Consider the following 20,387-nt stretch of genomic DNA (forward strand, 5'->3'; position numbering starts at 1 on the left):
CACTCCCTCACAAGCCATTTCTCTCACCTGCCCGCCCCTCCCAGGCCACCTGCCCTCTCAGCTGGGACTCTACCTTCCCCTGATTTCTGGTCTCTTCCATCCTGCTTTTGGACTTTTCCTGGGACACTTGTATTTCTTATCTTTTTCCTCCTTTTCTTTTTTTTTTTTTTTTTTTTTTTTGAGACGGAGTCTCGCTCTGTCGCCCAGGCTGGAGTGCAGTGGCCGGATCTCAGCTCACTGCAAGCTCCGCCTCCCGGGTTCACGCCATTCTCCTGCCTCAGCCTCCCGAGTAGCTGGGACTACAGGCGCCCGCCAGGTCGCCCGGCTAGTTTTTTGTATTTTTAGTAGAGACGGGGTTTCACCATGTTAGCCAGGATGGTCTTGATCTCCTGACCTCGTGATCCGCCCGTCTCGGCCTCCCAAAGTGCTGGGATTACAGGCTTGAGCCACCGCGCCCGGCCCTTTTCTTTTTTTTTTGAGACAGAGTTTTACTGTGTCACGCAGGCTGGAGTGTGACGCGATCTCGGCTCACTGCAGCCTCCACCTCTCAGGTTCAAGCAACTCTTCAGGATCATCCTTCTCAGTAGCTGGAACTATAGGCATGCGCCACCATGCCTACTTTTTGTATTTTTAGTAGGGACGGGGTTTCACCATGCGTTGACCAGGCTGTTCTGGAACTGCTGGCCTCAAGTGATCTGCCCGCCTTGGCCTCCCAAAGTGCTGGGATTTGGGATTGCAGGCGTGAGCTGCCGTGCCTGGCCTCCTCCTCACTTTCCCTTCTCCTCCCAGACCTTTGCTCCCCTCTCAGTCCTGATCCTTTCTCCCTCCTGCACAGCCCCCACCCTGCACCCGGGCAGGTGCCACCACCCTGCACACGCCCAAGATCCAAACCACTCAGACCCTGTTTGTAAAAATCGGCGTGCTCCTTTATTTGTTCAGAAGAGCAGCCAGTATCACCCCCACCACTCAAACCTGGCACACACGCTTCGGAGACAATGGCCTCGGGACCCTCACTGCTGCTGGGCCCAGGAGAGACAGTTCTGAGGCAGAAACTTGGTGTCCAAGGGGGGCCGCGGCTCAGGCACTGCAGTGAAGGGAACAGCAGGGAGTCCGGCCCCACCTTGCAGCTGGGGACACGAGGGCACACATAGAGGGAGCAGGCTAGTGTCCTGCTGACCCAGGACAAGACCTCAGCGCCACAGGAGGGTCTGCAGGCAGCTAGGAGCCTGCCAAGTGCTGGTGGAAGTAGAGGCCGAAGAGGCTGGAGAGCAGCTGGCAGGCAGCCGTCCACCAGATGAGGTAGGCCAGGATGCCGCGGAGGAAGAGGGGCGTCAGCAGGCCACCCAGGGCCCCGGCGATCCGCGCTGCAGTCTGCTGGACCTCGTCCTCCCCAAAGCCGATGGAGGCAGCACTGGCTGAGGATGGGTTGGGGGATAGTAGAGGGGCTGGGCCCAGGCCCCAGGAATAGCCTCCTAGGAGAAGAGGATGAAGCGAGGTATGAGTGGAGAAATGGGGGAGGGGGCGAGGGGCAGGGCTGGCATGAGGGGCCGGGCCCATTCCTCCAGACACTCCCACCCCTGTCTCAGACTCCACCTCCTGCCGGGTCTCCACCCCCTCAGGCGCTGCCACCTGTCCAAGGCAAGCCTTATCCGGGGCCCCACCTCCTGCTCAGATCCTGCCTCACTACATGCCCTTCCCCCTACCCAGGCTCCTGCCAAGACCCAACCCCTCCCCAGGCTCCACCTCCTAAGGCACACCCCATCCCAAACTCCACCTCCTGCTCATAACCTGCCCCACCACCAGTCCCCGCCCCCTTCCCAGGCCCCACCTCCTGCCAAGACCCAACCCTCCTCAGGCTCCACCTCCTAAGGCAAAGCCCATCCCAAACTCCACCTCCTGCTCAGAACCTGCCTCACCACAGTCCCCACCCCCTGCCCAGGCCCCGCCTCCTCCCCCCCCACCCCCCGGCCTCCCCAAGACTCCAGCTCCACTCTTTTATCTTCCAGCCCCGCCCCTCCTCCACCTCCACACGGCAGCATCTCACCCAGCGTCTTGAGCAAGAGTGTGCAGTTGAGGGTGAGGATGAGCGGCGTCAGGTACTGCAAGCTCACCACGGTCACGTAGCAGTAGACCCGGACCACCTGTGGGCAGGTAACGGGTGGCTGCAGCAGGAAGCCTTCTGGGTTTGGGAGGACTCCACGCCCGAAGCACTAGGAACCCTGCCCTCAGCCCCAAGTTCCCTCTGGCCTAGGTCATCGGGGCGTCCATACCCTCCGCTGGATTTCACGGGCTTCGATGCGGCCAGCCTCCCTTCGCAGCTGCTCCACGCGGGCCTTGGCCAGGCACAGGTAGGCCTGCAGGTGGGGCCGGGTCACCGCAAGCCGCAGCAGGCACAGCACTACCAGCAGCCAAAGGCGCCCGGAGTCGAAGGCAGAGTCGGACAGCCTGTGCGGAGCGGGGCGGGGTAAGGGACTAGGAAGGCCGCCCCTCACCCCCCAGGATCTTCCCCAGGCTCCTCCCTGAGTCTCAGAGGTTGGAGCACCCAGGGGAGCCCCACCCGATACGCACAGGGAGAAAGGCCTTTCCCCAAACGGCGGCTGGTGCAGGAAGTCCCGTGCAATGGGCTTTGTCCAGAGCCACAGGATGAACAGGGGAGACAGGAAGCTGGTGTGCAGGAGGAACCTAGGGGGTGACAGCAGGAGAGAGTGAGGCCTGGGCACCCCCTCTTCCCCAGCCTCTCCCTTAGGGCCCCTAATCCCCCCACCCACCAAGTGACCCACGTAACTGCAGCATGGGCCGGTCCTCCGACATGGTCAGCGCGTCCCGGTGGGTCTGGGCCAGCCGTAGGCCTGGGAAGGTGAGGAAGGCACCCAGCACAGAGCCCACCACCGCCAGCCCCACGCGGATAGCCAGCTTGGCCACAGGGAGCCTAGGAGAACACCAGGTCACAAGCCTGCCTGGGGGACCCTGGGAGGGTCCCATCCTGCCCTTGCTCCCCTCCCCCATTCCCAGGACTCACATCCAGTCCCAGTCCTGCTTCTTCAGAAGTGGCTCCAAGTTCTGGGTCATGCTGGCCAGGCCTGGGGATGATAAGAAGAGGACCGAATAGAGTGAATTCCTAGGGTCTCTGAGGCCACTCTGTTCCCTAATCCCCCATCCCTCAGGCATCCATTTGCTCCCCAAGTAGCAATGCACCAGGCCCTGTGCCAGGCACAAGGACAACTTTGTGCTCTAGTTACACAGCACTCTTCCCAAGAAACAAGGTCAGTGTGTTGGCTCACGCCTGTAATCCCAGCACTTTGAGAGGCCGAGGCAGGCGGATCACCTAGATCAGGAGTTTGAGACAAGCCTGGCCAACATAGTGAAACCCTGTCTCTACTTAAAATACAAAAATTAGCTGGGCGTGGTGGCAGGTGCCTGTAATCCCAGCTACTTGAGGCAGGAGTATCGCTTGAACCTGGGGGGCGGAGGTTGCAGTGAGCCTAGACCACACCATTGCACTCTAGCCTGGGGGATAAGAGTGAAACTCAGTCTCAAAGAAAAAGAAACAATGTACCAGGCAGATACTCCTGATTGGGCTGGGAACATTCAGGGGTATCTGTTGAGCCTGAGCTCCCTAGGTTATAGAAGGAATCTGGAGGGGGATGAAGGACTTCTGCAGGAGAAAACCAAAGTCCTCCTGGAGGAAGGAATCCTCAATTCAGGACCCAAGATTTTCCAAAAATTAAGAACAGGGCTGGGTGCAGTGGCTCACACCTGTAACTCTCAGCACTTTGGGAGGCCAAGGTGTGTGGATCATTTGAGCTCACAAGTTCAAGACCAGCCTGGGCAACATGTCAAAACCCCCATCTCTACAAAAAATACAAAACCAGGAGTGGTGGTGCACGCCTGTAGTCCTAACTACTCTGAAGGCTGAGGTGGGAGGATGGGTTGGGCCCAGGCTGTGGAGGTTGCAGTGAGCTGAGATCATGCCATTGCACTCCAGCACAGAGTGAGACCTTGTCAAAAAAAAAAAAAAAAAAAAAGGAGAAAATTCATATGAGCTCACAGACAAAATCAACAAATGCATAAGGAAACAAATCACCATAAAGGAGAGTTAACAGAAAAACAACAGTCAAGTTTAGGCCTCAAAGACTTCAGAAATTGGTGCTGTCAATTTTATGTCAAATGACTAAGGAAATGAAAGCTGTAATTACAGAACAGGTGACATGAGACTACCTTCAGATGACTGGGTAGAATTGCAAAGGAACCAAATTAAACTCTTCTAAAGGGAAAATGTTAGTATTGAAATAATACATTGTTAAACAGCACATTAGGAACAGCCAAAGGAGGAAATGATGAACTGGAAGACAGATCTGAAGAAATCACTCAGATTCCAACTCAGAAAAGTAGGTGAGAAATATGAAGAGAGGCTAAGAGAATAAGGAAGACAGAACAGAAAGTCCAATGCAAATCAAATCAGAGCCCCAGAGGTAGGGAAGAGAAGAAATGAAGAATAAAAGGAATTACTGGAAGAGAATGGTTGAGAAGTTTGCAAAATGAAAGACACACACAAAGTATATCAAACCATGTAAATAAAAAGAAATCCATACCTAGACACAATGGAGTGAAACTGCAGAACACCAAAAACAAAAAAATCACAAAGCAGCCAGGGAATTAAGACAGATCACCTATAAAGGAACAACAATTAGGCTGACAGCTAATGTCAACTGTGACAACAGAAAAGGAACAAATAGCAAAAATGTAAGATGGTAGAAACAAAGTCAAATGTCAGTAATCACAATAAATGTAAGTAGACTAAACTTTAAAGTTAAATGACAAAGACTGTTAGACTACATTGAAAATATCCAGCTACATGTTTTTTAAAGGATGACATACCTTGACATAAAGTCACTGGAAGATTGAAAATAAAGGGATGTTAAAAAGATACAGCAAAGACTAATCAAAAGAAAGCAAGCTAGAAAGGCTACACTACTACCAGCCAAACTGGACTAAGAAGTAGTATTAGAATAGGCCGGGCGTGGTGGCTCACACCTGTAATCCTAGCACTTTGGGAGGCTGAGGCAGACGGATCACAAGGTCAGGAGTTCGAGACCAGCTTGGCCAACATGGTGAAACCCTGGCTCTACTAAAAATACAAAAATTAGCTGGGCATAGTGGCAGGTAATACCAGCTACTTGGGAGGCTGAGGCAGGAGAACCACTTGAACCCAGGAGGCAGAGGTTGCAGTGAGCTGAGATTGCGCCATTGCACTCCAGCCTGGGCAACAAGAGCAAAACTCCATCTCGAAAAAAAAAAAAGAGAGAGAAGTAAAAAAGAAGTAGTATTAGAAGATAGAAGGGGTCCATACATCATGATAAAATGGCTGATTCACCAGGAAAATGTAGCAGTTCTAAATCTGTGAACACCTTGTGAATAGGCTGCAAAATATATAAAGAAAACACTGACAGAATTGATAAGGAAATTGAGAGCTCTGTTGTCCCAGAGGGAGACTGACTTCTGCTGACTGATATGTCACAGACAAAAGGTTAGGCAAGATGGAGATTTGAATTTATTAAACTCATGGAGCCAGAGAATATGTCCTTCGATTAGAACACGTGAAAAAAGGCAACACAACAACAGAATATGTCAAGAAAACATGGAACAGTCACAAAATCTGATCACGTTCCAGGCCATAGGACAAACCTTACCAAATTTTAAAGAAATTATTTCAAATAGGCCATCTGTGCAATTGAGCTAGAAATAAATATGTATTTTTTAAAGGTCTATGTTTGAAAATTTTAAATAGGTCAAAGCATAGCAAGACCCCATCTCTACAGAAATCAGAAGGGAAATGTTAAAAAATCCCAAACAGAACAATAAAAAATATCCATCAAAACTTGGGTGAACTGCTGGGCGTGATGGCTCACACCTGTAATCCCAGCACTTTGGGAGGCCAAGGCAGGTGGGTCACCTGAGGTCAGGAGTTTGAGACCAGCCTGGCCAACATGGTGAAACCTCTTCTCCACTAAAAATACAAAAATTAGCCAGGCGTGGTGGCATGCACCTGTAATCCAAGCTACTCAGGAGGCTAAGGCAGGAGAATCACTTGAACCTAGGAGGCAGAGGTTGCAGTGAGCTGAGATTGCACAATTGCACTCCAGCCTGGGTGACAAGAGCAAAACTCCATCTCAAAGAAAACCCCAAAAAAACAAACAAAAAAAAAAACCTAGGTGAACAAAAGTAAGAGACCTGATAAAATATGTATAACATTAAATGCTATGTATGCTATAAACTTAGAAAAGACTGAAAATTTATGAGCTAAGTAGCTAACTGAGAAATTGGAAACAAGCAAAGGAGGTACATCAGTACTGTTCTAAAATCCAGAGGTCCTAGCCACACCAAAGGGGATGGATCAGACAAGACAAAAGAAAACCAAAAAGAATCTGGAATTCAATAAAGATACAATTCTTTTTTTTTGAAACGGAGTCTTGCTCAGTCGCCCAGGTTGGAGTGCAGTGGCGCGATCTCGGCTCACTGCAAGCTCCGCCTCCCAGGTTCACGCCATTCTCCTGCCTCAGCCTCCCAAGTAGCTGGGACTACAGGCGGCCACCACCACACTCGGCTAATTTTTTGCATTTTTAGTAGAGACGGGGTTTCACCATGTTAGCTAGGATGGTCTCGATCTCCTGACCTCGTGATCCACCCGTCTCGGCCTCCCAAAGTGCTAGGATTACAGGCGTGAGCCATCGCGCCCAGCCTAAAAATATAATTCTTTAGCAAGGTTAGTCCATGGAGACACTCAAATTTGACCCCTACATCATAACACAAAAATTAATGTCACTGTCCATCAGCGACAGTGAGGAGTTTAAGAGCTTATATGAAATGTAAAAGTTGAAATATTTTATTTTATTTTATTTATTTTTAAGATGGAGTCTTGCTCTTGTCGCACAGGATAGAGTGCAATGACGTGATTTTGGCTTACTGCAACCTCCGCCTCCTGGGTTCAAGCGATTCTCCTGCCTCAGCCTCCAGAGTAGTTGAGATTACAGGTGCACGCTACCTCGCCCAGCTACTTTTTGTATTTTTACTAGAGATGGGGTTTCACCATGTTAACCAGGCTAGTCTTGAACTCCAGACCTCAGGCAATCCACCCGCCTCGGCCTCCCAAAGTGTTGGGATTACAGGCATAAGCCACCACGCCTGGCCGAAATATTTTAGAATAAAACATAGAATGACTTTCTGATTTTAGGGAAGGATATTTTTCAAGACAAATATCAACTAAAATAATCAAATTCCATTCATCAAGATACTAGAGGTGATGCTTACAACTACATTCAATGGCTCAGCAAAGAAAGTGTGATGCATGTATGCAGAAGGAAAATAATGCAAATAGTGGTCAAGTGAAAAGAAAAAGAAAACAAGTATTGGCAATGAAGTGGAGAAATTGTGTACTTGTGCACTGCTGCTGGGAATATAATATATAAAATGGGCCAGGCACAGTGGTGCACGCCTGTAATCCCAGCACTTTGGAAGGCCGAGGCTGGCAGACTGCTTGAGTTCAAGAGTTTGAGACCAGCCTGGGCAACATGGCAAAATCCATCTCTATTAAAAATACAAAAATTATCTGGGTGTGGCTGGGCGCGGTGACTCCCACCTGTAATCCCAGCACTTTGGGAGGCCAAGATGGGCAGATCGCCTGAGGTCAAAAGTTCAAGACCAGCCTGGCCAACATGGCGAAACCCCATCTCTACTAAAAATGGAAAAATTAGCCAGGCGTGGTGGTGCATTCCCGTAATCCCAGCTAGTTGGGAGGCTGAGGCAAGAGAATCACTTGAGGCTGGAAGGTGGAAGTTGCAGTGAGCCAAGATCATGCCACTGTACTCCAGCCTGGGTGACAGAGCAAGACTCTGTCTCAAAAAAAATAAAAAATAAAAAAAAAAAATTAGCTGGGTGTGGTGGTAGGCGTCTATAGTCCCAGCTACTTGGGAGCCTGAGGCATGAGAATCACTTGAATCCAGGAGGCAGAGGTTGCAGTGAGTGGAGATTATGCCACCACTGCACTCCAGCCTGGGCAACAGAATGAGACTCTGTCTCAAAAATAAAATAAAATGGTTCAGCTGCTGTATAAAACGGTATGGCAGTTCCTCAAAAAATTAAAAGTAGAATTATCACATAATCCAGTAGTTCCACTTCTGGATATATACCCTCCAAAACTGAAAATGGAGTCTCAAAGAGATACTTGTACACTCAGGTTCACAGCAGTATTAATCAAAAAGCCAAAAGTTGGAAACAACCCACCCAAGCAAACGTTCATCCGTGGACAAATAAACAAAATGTGTTCCATCCAGACAATGAAATGCTGTTCAGTCTTAAAAATGGAATTCAGGCTGGGCACAGTGGCTCACGCCTGTTATCCCAGCACTTTGGGAGGCTGAGGTGAGAGGATTGTTCAAGGCCAGGAGTTTGAGACCAGCCTGGGAAGCATAGCAAGACCCCATCTCTACAGAGAAAAAAAAAAAAGGAAAAATTAGCCAAGCATGGTGGCACGTGACTGTGGTCCCAGCTACTTGGAAGGCTGAGGTGGGAGGATCACTTGAGCCCTAGAGGTCAAGGCTGCAGTGAGTTGTGATTACACCACTGCACTCCAGCCTAGATGACAGAGTGAGATCCTGTCTCAAAAAAAGAAAAAAAAAAAAATTCTAACACTTGAGGACGTTGTGCTAACTGAAATGAGCCCATCACAAAAAGACAAATACTGTATGATGCCACTTATATGAGGAACCCAGAGTGGTCACATTCACAGAGACAGGATATAAAATGGTGGGTATCAGGGGCTGCAGAAGGAGGAACAGGGAGTTATTGTTTAATGGGATGGAGTTTCAGTTTTGCAAGAGGAAAGAGTTGTGGAGATGGATGGTGGTGATGGTTCCACAACAATCTAAATAGACTTTTTTTTTTTTTTTTTTTTTTTTTTGAGACAGAGTCTCACTCTGTCTCCCAGGCTGGAGTGCAGTGGCGTGATCTCGTCTCACTGCAAGCTCTGTCTCCTGGGTTCACACCATTCTCCTGCCTCAGCCTCCCAAGTAGCTGGGACTACAGGTGCCCACCACTATGCCCAGCTAATTTTTTGTATTTTTAGTAAAGACGGGGTTTCATCATGTTAGCCAGGATGGTCTCGATCTCCTGACCTTGTGATCCGCCTGCCTCAGCCTCCCAAAGTGCTGGGATTACACACGCAAGCCACCACACCTGGCCTACCTTTTTTTTTTTTTTTGAGATGGAGTTTTACTCTTGTTGCCCAGGCTGGAGTGCCATGGCTCAATCTTGGCTCACCACAACCTCCGCTTCCCAGGTTCAAGCAATTCTCCTGCCTCAGCCTCCCAAATAGCTGGGATTACAGGCGTGTGTCACCACATCTGGCTAATTTTGTATTTTTAGTAGAGACAGGGTTTCTCCATATTGAGCAGGCTGGTCTCGAACTCCCGACCTCAGGTGATCTACCTGCCTCAGCCTCCCAAAGTGCTGGGATTATAGATGTGAGCCACCACGCTCGGCCATCTAAATATACTTAATGCCACTGAGCTGCACATTTAAAAATGTTTAAGATGGTGAATTTTATGTTTTGTCTATTTTACCACAATGAAAAAAAATTCAAAGAGAAAAAAGATACAAAAATGGGCAACAGCGTGAACAGGCATTTCACAGAAATTTCATAGAAGAGACATGAATCACGAATAAACAGGAAAAGGTGCTCAACTTCCCTGGTAATCAGAGAAATTAGGCCACAGTTAAGGCCACAGAAGGCATCATTCCATGTGACGAGGACTAGGTTGGCAAAAATCAAGCCCTATCCATGGATCCTGATTCATTTAAACCTTACTGCCCCCCTGGGAGATTGGTGCAGTCACTACCCCAACTACTTATTATTTGAGGGGTAGGTTTGCAGGTACTTATATTATTATTTTGCTTTATAATTGACATACACATCTTCTTTGTATATATCAAACATATATAATTTTTAAAACTGAAAGGCAGGGAGAATTGGAGAAGGTAAAACTCAAGCAGTCAGCAGGGTCATGTGGGCCATGGTGAGGACTATGGTCTTTCTCCTAAGACCCAGGGAGTGTGGTGCCAGGCAGAGAAGTGATGAGGTACAAATTATATGTTAAAAGGATCATTTAAGAGGCCAGGCATGGTGGCTCACACCTGTAATACCAGCACTTTGGGAGGCCGAGGTGGGCAGATCGCTTGAGCTCAGGAGTGTGAGACCAGCCTGGGCAACATAGTGAGACCCTGTCTCAATAAAAATAAATAAATAATTTTTTTAAAAAATGAAAAAAAGAGGCCACACACAGTGGCTCACACCTGTAATCCCAGCACTTGGGGAGGCTGAGGTGGGTGGGTCACCTGAGGTCAGGAGTTTGAGACCAGCCTGGCCAACATGGTGAAACCCCATCTTTACTAAAAATACAAAAATTAGCCAGGCTTGGTGGCGTGCACCCATAATCCCAGCTTGGGAGGCTGAGGCAGGAGAATCACTTGAATGCAGGAGGCAGAGGTTGCAGTGAGCTGAGATCATGCCACTGAACTCCTGCCTGGGTGACAAGAGTGAGACTCCATCTCAAAAAAAAAAAAGAAAAAGAAAGAAGAGCTATAGCCATGAGTATCCATCAGAGGCAGTGAGAAAGGGAATGTCCTCTCTTCCCCAAAGCCCAATCAGGTTCAGGAGCTGAGATGGTCACTAATGGGGGCTGTCTTCACCCCAGGAGCCCACTCCTTTACCTATTCATGCTGGACACCGAGCCAGTGAAACCAGCCTGGTCAGATTACATGAGGGAGTGACAGCTGTGGCGGCCCCATGTTGGGGGCTGCACTTACCAGGCTCCAGGCCCAGCTCGAGGGTCTCCTCCCGCACCACCTGTACCAGCATGGCCAGCAGCAGGAAGAGGAAGGCAAAGGTGAGGCAGACAGAGCGCTCACCCCCCTCCTCGGCGCTGAAGTACAGCCGTGTCACTGTCAGGAACATCTTGCTGGAGGCTGGAGCTAAGGAGGCCTCAGGTGCCACTGCCCCACTCTGCCCATTTCACCACACCCCACCTGGGAACTCCAGGAAACAAGCACTGCTGCACAAACAGGCCTTGGGGATGACCTAGAGGAGTTTGGGTTTGGGGTGCTGGATCCCAGATCAGGATGTAAGCTGGGGGTTCCTGTTGAGTGGGAGATGTCCTCATCAGGCCACCATGTCTGTTCAGCCTCCCGCCCTGGGTGATCCTGCCTCTTTCACCCACCTCACCTACTTCACATCCCTTGGAAAAGCAATCAGATATAGAAGGGCTTCATCTTCAATCTGCCCTCAAAATGCAGCATGGGGGCCAGACACGGTGGCTCATGCCTATAATCCCAGCACTTTGGGAGGCCGAGGCAGGAGGACCACTTGAGCCCAGGAGTTCAAGACCAGCCTGGGTAACATAGTGAGACTCCCATCTCTACAAAAAATAATAAAAAATTAGCTGGGCATGGTGGCAGCCCCTGTGGTCCCAGCTACTGGGGAGCCTGAGGTGGGAGGATCGCTTGAGCCCAGGAGTTTGAAGCTGCAGTGAGCCCTGATTGCACCACTGCACTCCAGCCTGCACAATAGACGGAGATCTTATCTCAAACAATAACAACAACAACAACAACAACAACAGGCCAGGCACGATGGCTCATGCCTGTAATCCCAGCACTTTGGGAGGCTGAGGCAGTTAGATCACCTGAGGTCAGGAGTTTGACACCAGCCCTGACCAACATGGTGAAACCCAGTCTCTACTAAAAATACAAAAATTAGTCAGGCATGGTGGTGCATACCTGTAATCCCAGCTACTTGGGAGGCTGAGGCAGAAGAATCACTTGAACCCGGGAGATGGAGGTTGTAGTGAGCCTAAATCATGCCACTGCACTCTAGCTTGGGCAACAAGAGCAAAACTCCATCTCAAAAAAAAAAAAGGCCGGGTGCGGTGGCTCAAGCCTGTAATCCCAGCACTTTGGGAGGCCGAGATGGGCGGATCACAAGGTCAGGAGATCGAGACCATCCTGGCTAACCCGGTGAAACCCCGTCTCTACTAAAAAATACAAAAAACTAGCCGGGCGAGGTGGCGGGCGCCTGTAGTCCCAGCTACTTGGGAGGCTGAGGCAGGAGAATGGCGTGAACCCGGGAGGCGGAGCTTGCAGTGAGCTGAGATTCGGCCACTGCACTCCAGCCCGGGCGACAGAGCGAGACTCCGTCTCAAAAAAAAAAAAAAAAAAAAAAAAAAGCATGGGAATCTGGGGAACCAGTGGATTTTGAGACAGGTTTCCCCTCTCCAAAAGTCACAGGAGTGGCATTCTTTCTGTGCTTCCTCAAACTTGGGTCCCTAAAGTTGTATGTTTGCTCTCTTTGGGAGGCCAAAGCAGGAGAATCACTTGAAGCCAGTCAGGACCAGCCTAGGCAACAAAGCAAGATCCCATCTCAACAACAACAACAAATATATATATACATATACACATATACATACATATATACATACGTGTATGTGTGTGTGTGTGTATAAAATTTTTGGGGGGGATGGAATTTGCTCATCACCCAGGCTGGAGTGCAATAGCATGATCTCGGCTAACTGCAACCTCCACCTCCCAGGTTCAAGTGATTCTCCTGCCTCAGGCTCCTGAGTAACTGGGATTACAGGCATGCACCACCATGCCTGGATAATTTTTGTATTTTTAGTAGAGAAGGGGTTTCTCCATGTTGGTCAGGCTGGTCTTGAACTCCTGACCTCAGGTGATCCACCCGCCTCAGCCTCCCAAAGTGCTGGGATTACAGGCATGAGCCACTGTGCCCGGCTAATTTTTGTACTTTTAGTAGAGATGGGGTTTCACCATGTTGGCCAGGCTGGTTTCGAACTCCAGACCTCAGGTGATTCACCTGCCTCAGCCTCCCAAAGTGCTGGGATTACAAATGTGAGCCACTATGCCTGGAGTATATATTTTTTAAAATATTGCCAAGGGGCCATCTCTTTCTTGGCCTTGATTGTGGACTGGCCTGGTGATTTCCTTACACAAGGAGAATGTGGTAGAAAGAACAGGGATGGGGGGGTGACTTTGGGCAAGGCATTCCCTCTTGCCTCTTGGCATTTCTACTGCCACCGAATGGCATAATCATGTGGAGTGGAGATGAACCGACCTGCTGAGCCCCGCCCAGTCTGTCCACCCACAGAGCCAGAGCACATAAAATGTCTGCTTCATGCCACCAAGCTTGGGGAAGTTTGTGGCACAGCAGGTGAAAACTGCCACCCCAGTTTAGGGGAGCCAGGGAAGCTCGGGTCCTGCTCCACCTGCCCCTCTGGCAGGGAGCAGAGAGGAAGGATACATGGAGAAGGCCACCGTGAGCAGGCACCAGAACACGGCAATGTTAGTCTCCTTGGCTGGACCCAGCACATAGTAGTAGGCCTCTGTGAAGAGGTACACGCCACCCGAGTACACAGCAAAGTCCACGAACCACTGGTACTCCAGGAAGAAGCGCAGGACTGTGGGGGGCACTCTGCTCAGCCCTGGGGCCCAGCCCGCTCCCCTCCCAACAGCACACTCCTCCTTCAAATCCTCCCCACCCCCATGAGGGTGTGGGGACCTTCAGGGCTGAGGGAGTGGAGTTTAGGGACGGGACTGGGCTATTACCCAGGGCATCCACAGTTGTGAGGGGGCAGGTCTCCAGCTGGAATGGGGCATCTCGGGGCACAGACAGTGGCTTCTCCTCACTAAGGCCATTGGCCCACCTGGGAGGATGGTGACAAGCAAGGGGGCTGGTGAGCACACATCCCACTGGGGCCAGCCACCCTCAGAGCTCAGAGCAGTTGGCCTGGAGACCATCACTTCCCATAGCCTTGGCTCCTCTGCACACTGGGATGTGAGGACCCCCACCACTACCCACAGGACTGGCTAGAGCAAACTGCCAGGAAACAGATGCTAACTTGACAGTGATCATCTCCTTGGACTAGGGTCTCCCAGTTCACCTCTGCCCAGATCAGAGTCTGGAAGTGTGGGTGGGCCAGTCCTGTGTCCCTTAACCCAGAGCCCCCTGAGCAGAGGTGAGGCCATCCCTGGGGAGGAGCCAACCACCCAAGGCTGGGGATGGGGCCCAGTTCACTTACCGCTCTTTCCTGCCTCTGGGCCTCGGCTTCCCCGCCAGAGCTCGAAGCTCCTCCTCGGACGGGTGCTTGTATCGGAACAGACTGAGAGCAAGGACGGGCAGTCAGGGAAGCTCAGGTATGGGGCTGGTAGGTTGAGGCAGTGAACCTCAAATCCAGGGATTCTAGTTAGAGGGTAGCCTAGTCCAGGGGAACACTGGGAGGTAGGTGAGGGTACAGCTTGGGGAAATTCTGGGGAAATCGTGAGGCCAACAGATCTAGGCTGAGTGGGCTCAGGGGGCTTGGATACACCTGAATCTGCAGGCTAACTCTCCTGGGGAAGCAGGTGTGTGCAACTTTTATCTTCTTTTTCCTTTTCTTTTTGAGACAGTCTTGCTCTGTCGCCCAGCCTGGAGTGCAGTGGCACGATCTTGGCTCCCTGCAACCTCCACTTCCCGGGTTCAAGTGATTCTCCTGCCTCAACCTCCTGAGGAGCTGGGACTACCGGCATGCACCATGATGCCCAGCTAATTTTTGTATTTTTAGTAGGGATAGGGTTTCACTATGTTGGCCAGGCTGGTCTCAAACTCCTGACCTCAAGTGATACACCCGCCTCGGCCTCTCAAAGGGCTGGGATTACAGGCGTGAGCCACCTCGCCTGGCCTTCTGTTTCTGTTTTTGAGAGAAGGCCTTGGTCTGTCACCCAGGCTGGAGTATGGTGGCGCCATCTCAGCTCATGGCAGACTCAACCTTCTGGGCTCAAATGATCCTCCCTCCTCAGACTCCTGATTAGCTGGGATCACAGGCGTGAGCCACCATACCTGGCTAATTTTTAAAATTTTTTGTAGAGACGGGGTCTTGCCATGTTGTCTAGGCTGGTCTCAAACTCCTGGGTCAAGTGATCCTCCTACCTTGGCTTCCCCCAGTGTTGGGATTATGGGCCTGAGCCATCATCTCTGACGTGTTTTTTTGCCTTTGTTTTTGTCACATACATTTTTCTCAGGAGAGAATTCAGTTACCACCAGATTCTCAGAAAGCATCGGAGACCCACACAGGGACAAAAACCAGAGCAGGCGAGCTCTAGCAGGTGCAGGGGTGGAAGGAAGGCTGGGTTACAGGGAGGCAGGAAGAGTGGGGGAAGTGGGGAGTGTGGCGATGGTTCCACCCATGTGTACATCTGTCAAAACAGGTCCAACTGTATACGTCAAATACATACAGTTTGTGTCAGGCATGGGGGCTCACGCCTGTAATGCCAGCACTTTGGGAGGTCAAAGTGGTAGGATCGCTTGAGCCCAGGAGTTTGAGACCAGCCTGGGCAACTTAGCAAGACCCCATCTCTGTTAAAAGTTAAAAAATTGTCTGGGCATGGTGGTGCACACCTGTAGTCCCAGCTACTCAGGAGGTTGAGGCAGGAGGGCTACCTGAGCCCAGAAGGTTGAGGCTGCAGTGAGCTATGATCAGGCCACTGCACTCCAGGCTGGGTAACGAGACCCTGTCTCTAAAAAGAAAAAGAAAAAACAAATATATGCAGTTTGTTGTACTTCAATTACACCTCAACAACGTCTTTCCCCCCATCACCCACTAACCAAGATCGAGGCCGTGCAATTTGTGAGGGGGAGCGTAGGGAGCCAGAAGGGGGCGTGGTTCCGCGGGGCCCCTCCCACCGCCGGGACACGGCTCACCTGCCGTTGCAGAGCAGCCAGCGCGCGAAGGAGCAGTGCGGCGCCAGCCTGTGCATGAGGGTGGCAGTGAGCAGGGTCACCACCAGCTGCACTCCGAGGACCGCCTGGGGGGAGGGGACATGACTGGCAGCACCTGCCAGAGGGTCACAAGCTCCCTCCCTCCCTAGGAACCCAGGCTATTTATAGAGAAGCCATGCCCGATGGGGGAAGGGCGAGCCTCTTAGGCTCTAGCAGCTTCTTAGGGGAGAGTCCTGGGGTGAGCCTGGACTCACATGGACTGGCCCTGCCCTCCCACGTCAGAGATCAGCAGCATCCCCCCTCACCACCTAGCTGGAGTGTAGGGCAGTGGAGACCATGGGGTTCGCCTCCCGCCTCCGCTATGGATTCAGGTATAATATTAATTTCCCAGAGTCTCACTTTTCTCATCTAGAAATGGGTGCTTCCTATGTAGCCTCCTGTATTCCTCACCACCACCTTCCAACCCCTAACCACGAGGTCGCCACACTCCGTGCAAGCAGCTCCCACCGCCTTTCTGCACTCCGCACTCCCACCTTGGGAGCCACTGCGTCTTGGTTGAGCTTCTAGCTTTCTCCTTCACCCTGATAGCTCCTTCCCCTAAGTGTCTCCCACCTTAAATGATCCCTGATGGTTCCATCACCCTTCTCCCTCTCCTTCCCTTTGTAATTAACCTCCTTGAAAGGGCATCTATGCTCCTGGCCACCTCCTGTTTTGATGTGAAGACCTACATGTCTGAGTGTGGTGAGCTTATTTTTATTTGTGTGCGTGTGTGTGTGTGTGTGTTTTTGGCAGGGGAGTGGTGGGGAGAACAGGATCTTGCTCTGCCACCCAGGCTGGAGTGCAGTGACATGCTGGGGTGCTCACTGCAGCCTCAACCTCCCAGGTTCAAGTGATTCTCCCACATCAGCCTCCCTAGTAGATGGGATTACAGGCACCCGCCAACACACCCAGCTGATTTTTGACTATTTTGTAGAGATAGTCTCTACATGTTGCCATGTTGCCCAGGCTGGTCTTGAACGCCTAGGCTCAAGCAATCCTCCCGCCTTGGCTTCCCAAACTGTTGGGATTACAGGCATGAGCCACTGTGTCAGGCCTATTTTTATTTTTAGAGATGGGGTCTGGCTATGTTGCCCAGGCTGGTCTCAAACTCCTGGGATCAAGTGATCCTCCTACCGAGTAGCTAGGACCACAGTCATGCACTAACACACTGCTATGACTTCTTTTTTTTTTTAAATTAGGAATTTTCTCACCCAGTTCTTAATTCAGAACACATTTTCATATACTTATTTTTAAACATTTTAGAAGAATCAGTCTGTGGTGAAGCTGCTTGAATGCAGTAAATACCCATTTGCTGCCAGTAATTACGTAATTATGTAAAATTATGTGCTCAGGAGAGCTGTCTACTAGTATTCTGGTATTATAATCAAAATGAAATAAAGTTTAATACTAAAATTAATTATTAAAATAATCCTTTAATCAGGCATAAATAAGCTAAATTTAGTCAGAAAAACCCTAATGTGATGGATACCGGGCCTAGCACGGTAATTCGAAATGACTGCTGAGGCCAGGCGCGGTGGCTCACACCTGTAATCCCAGCACTTTGGGAGGCTGAGGTGGGCTGATCACTTGAGGTCAGGAGTTTGAGACCAGCCTGGTCAACATGGTGAAACCTTGTCTCTACTAAAAATACAAAAATTAGCCAGGCATGGTGGCACATGCCTGTAATCCCAGCTACTCGGGAGGCTAAGGCAGCAGAATTGCTTGAACCCAGGAGGCAGAGGTTGCAGTGAGCCGAGATTGCGCCACTGCACTCCAGCCTGGGCAACAGAGTGGGACTCTGTCTCAAAACAAAATAATAATAATAAATAAATAAAATAACAGACTAATAGGACATTTTCTCTGTGCCTGTGACTTATAAACTGAGACCAGAAATCTTTTTTCAGTAATGAGGTTGGTGGTGCCATCTTTCTCATCTCTAAATCCTCATTACTCACCCTCCCCGGGACCCTAGTGCACACTGGCTGGTTGGCTGGGTGGCACTTAAGGACCATGAGTGCCAGCCCATGGGCCCCTGCAAGCCAGTGAGCCAGGGCTGTCGAAGCCCCACCCTTTCCCTAGGACCCTGCCCTCCCACCCACCAGTCTGTTTTTCTCCTCTCTCTCCGACCTCTCTCCTGTGACCTGCCAGGGTTTTAACCACCCAATCCACCAACCCATCACAAACTCAGCACAGTAAAAGCTCCAGCCCAGACCTCTCTGCTGAGCCCAGTAGCCTCCTCCAGGCTCTCCTGAGAGACCCCAACACTCACCCATCATCCCATACCCTTCCAGGTGATTTAGGCCTTTACCATTCTCACAGTCAGTCCCCAACTCGGTTCTGCACCCTGCAGGCATAGCTACAGACCACCCCTCCACTTCCCCATGGCTCAGCTCTCTCCTCAGCCCTCACTGCACCCAACCACTGGAGTCTCAGAGGTCTTCCTGGACCTTTGGGCTCTTCATCAATGACCCCACCACCTCCCAAAACCCCCTAAGGGAAAAGGTGGTGGAGGGGTGTATCTCTCTACCTAAGGCTTCTAGAGGTCTGTCCTGGGATGTTCTGATAGCCCTGCCCTCCAGCCAGCCTCCTATCTCAAGGTCAAGGCTCTGCAGACATCTCCAAGGATTTTCTGGAGTCTTCCATCAGCTCCTTCTTTTCCCTTTACTGGATTTACGATCCTCGAACCCAAGAACCCTGATAAAATCAATGCAACTTTCCACCATCTCATTCCCGGGAGCCCGCGCCCTCATCTCCTACGGGTGTCCTGCACCTCCGCCTGGGACAACGTCGCACTTTCAATAATCCCGGCCATCAGGGCCCTTCCTTCAGGGCCATCTCCAGCACCCCTCATCGGGGATGGTCCCAGGCAGGGACTCTCCAGTTCCACGTCCCTCTCTCTGCCCAGGCCAGTCGCGTCAGGGTTATGGGAGTCCCTCATCTCCCTGCACCAGCCTGATCCCCCGGGGCGGGGCTAAGTTTTAAGAACACACTCAGTGGGTTGGACCCAGAGCTGAGTGAGACCTGAAGGTTCAACTCTCCTGTCTCCCACTCTGAGAACTTTGCCCGCCCTGAGGCCACCCAGACCTCCTGAGTCCACTTCCCACGGCTTCCCCTGCCCGTTCCACACACCCCAATACAGAAGGGACCTCTGATGGATCACGTCGGCGCGGCCCCCACGCTCCTGCAGGACCCCTGTCCCCAGAGTGCACCTCAACAGGCCCCCACACCGCCTTAACCAAGTTCCAAATGTGCTGGGGTCCGCAGTCCCCTCTGTGGGACCACGACTCCATAGCAGGACCCCAAACCCCTAAAAGGTCTCCAGAGAGCGGAATCCCCAGAACGCTTAAGGGCTTCTAGTCTCCCTGGGTACGACCCCCGTCGACTCCTTCGGAGGTCCTGCAGCGAGAGCAGGTCCCCCAGAGAGGGACACACAGCCTTCAGCGTGCCCCCGAATCCCTCAGGGCCTCCAATCCCCAAGAAGAGACCCCATTCCCTCAGTGTCTCCCTGGACCCCCTCGGCTGGACCCCGGCAGAGCCCCCCACTTCGCAAGACGCTCGCTCACCATGACGCTTGCGGGAGCGCGGTGCACGGACCCAACGGCCTGGGGCTCCGGGCCCTCCACGGGAACTCGACCAATTAGAGCCCGACTCTGATCTGACGAGCATCCCGTGCAACCAATCAGCGTGTTTTGAGCAGGCAAGTCACCAGGGACGAGGAGGCCGCTCGCGTTGCATGCCGGAAATTGTAGTTCAGACACGCTGGTTCTGAGCGATGAAGTCAAGATTATGTCTGGGAGGCCTGCGTGGCCCACCGCTCTCAAGGCTCAGTCTTCTCTTACCTAAACTTATTTCAAAGGTTTGCAGCGAAAGCATTTATTCCCACCTAAGGGACATTTCTGAGAGAACCCTCCCTCCCCACCGATCAAGAACATTCAATGGCTCCCACTTAGTAGACTAAGTACTTAGTATTCCTAAGTACCAAGTAGGCTAAGTACTCAGACTGAATCCAGACCCCTCTGCCTGACTTAAATCTGCTGCTAGCACTGTGGTGAACCCAGTAGTACAGCTTGCACCCACCATGCTCTGTCATACCTCCAGGCCTTTGTAAATATCCTACATCTTGCAATGCCTTCAAGAATGCCTCAATCTTAAAATAAAAACAAAACAAAACCAAAAAAGAATGCCTCAATATTTTTCACCTGGCAAGTGCCTTATTCATCTCTATCAGCCAGGACTCTGGCTGTGCTCCACAAAATATCAACTAAAATGGGTTCAAGCAAAAAAAGGAAAGTTTGCGGCTCATGTGACAGAAAATACTAACTGTAGGGTCAGCTTCAGGCATGGCTGGATCAAGGACCAAATGTCAGCTTCAGGGATCTGATGTTCTTTATTTCACCGCTAGGAGGAAAGGGCTTCGGGTGTTCGTGCCTGGGTTTTGCCATTTGTCTTTCTGTGGATGAGTGTGTCTGCCTGAGTGTAGACATATATTGGGTATGACCAAGTGTCTGAGTATCTTTATGGGGGTGGGTTC

General features: G+C 51.1%; 1 protein-coding gene across 4 annotated transcripts; it reads right to left on the reverse strand.

Moving 5' to 3' along the window:
* Window positions 1-904: 904 nt before the first annotated feature.
* On the reverse strand, window positions 905-19,489 carry TMEM161A (transmembrane protein 161A). Of its 4 annotated transcripts, none has more exons than XM_010386691.2 (12): window positions 19,420-19,489; window positions 15,800-15,903; window positions 14,142-14,222; window positions 13,669-13,766; window positions 13,364-13,520; window positions 10,861-11,012; window positions 3,020-3,080; window positions 2,786-2,929; window positions 2,569-2,682; window positions 2,271-2,445; window positions 2,045-2,141; window positions 905-1,472 (listed from the first exon to the last, which is right to left on the reverse strand). In XM_010386691.2, exons 1-12 carry the CDS (start codon window positions 19,420-19,422, stop codon window positions 1,219-1,221), a joined length of 1,440 nt encoding a protein of 479 aa, XP_010384993.1. In that variant the 5' UTR covers window positions 19,423-19,489; the 3' UTR covers window positions 905-1,218. The 4 variants fall into 4 exon arrangements, with proteins under 4 accessions (XP_010384993.1, XP_030792712.1, XP_030792713.1 ...); XM_030936852.1 differs by having other exon boundaries at window positions 13,364-13,445; window positions 19,420-19,479; XM_030936853.1 differs by lacking the exon at window positions 2,786-2,929.
* Between the last annotated feature and the right edge of the window lie 898 nt (window positions 19,490-20,387).

The sequence above is a fragment of the Rhinopithecus roxellana genome, chromosome 8 (genome assembly GCF_007565055.1).
Source record: "Rhinopithecus roxellana isolate Shanxi Qingling chromosome 8, ASM756505v1, whole genome shotgun sequence".
Classification (NCBI taxonomy): Eukaryota; Metazoa; Chordata; class Mammalia; order Primates; family Cercopithecidae; genus Rhinopithecus; species Rhinopithecus roxellana.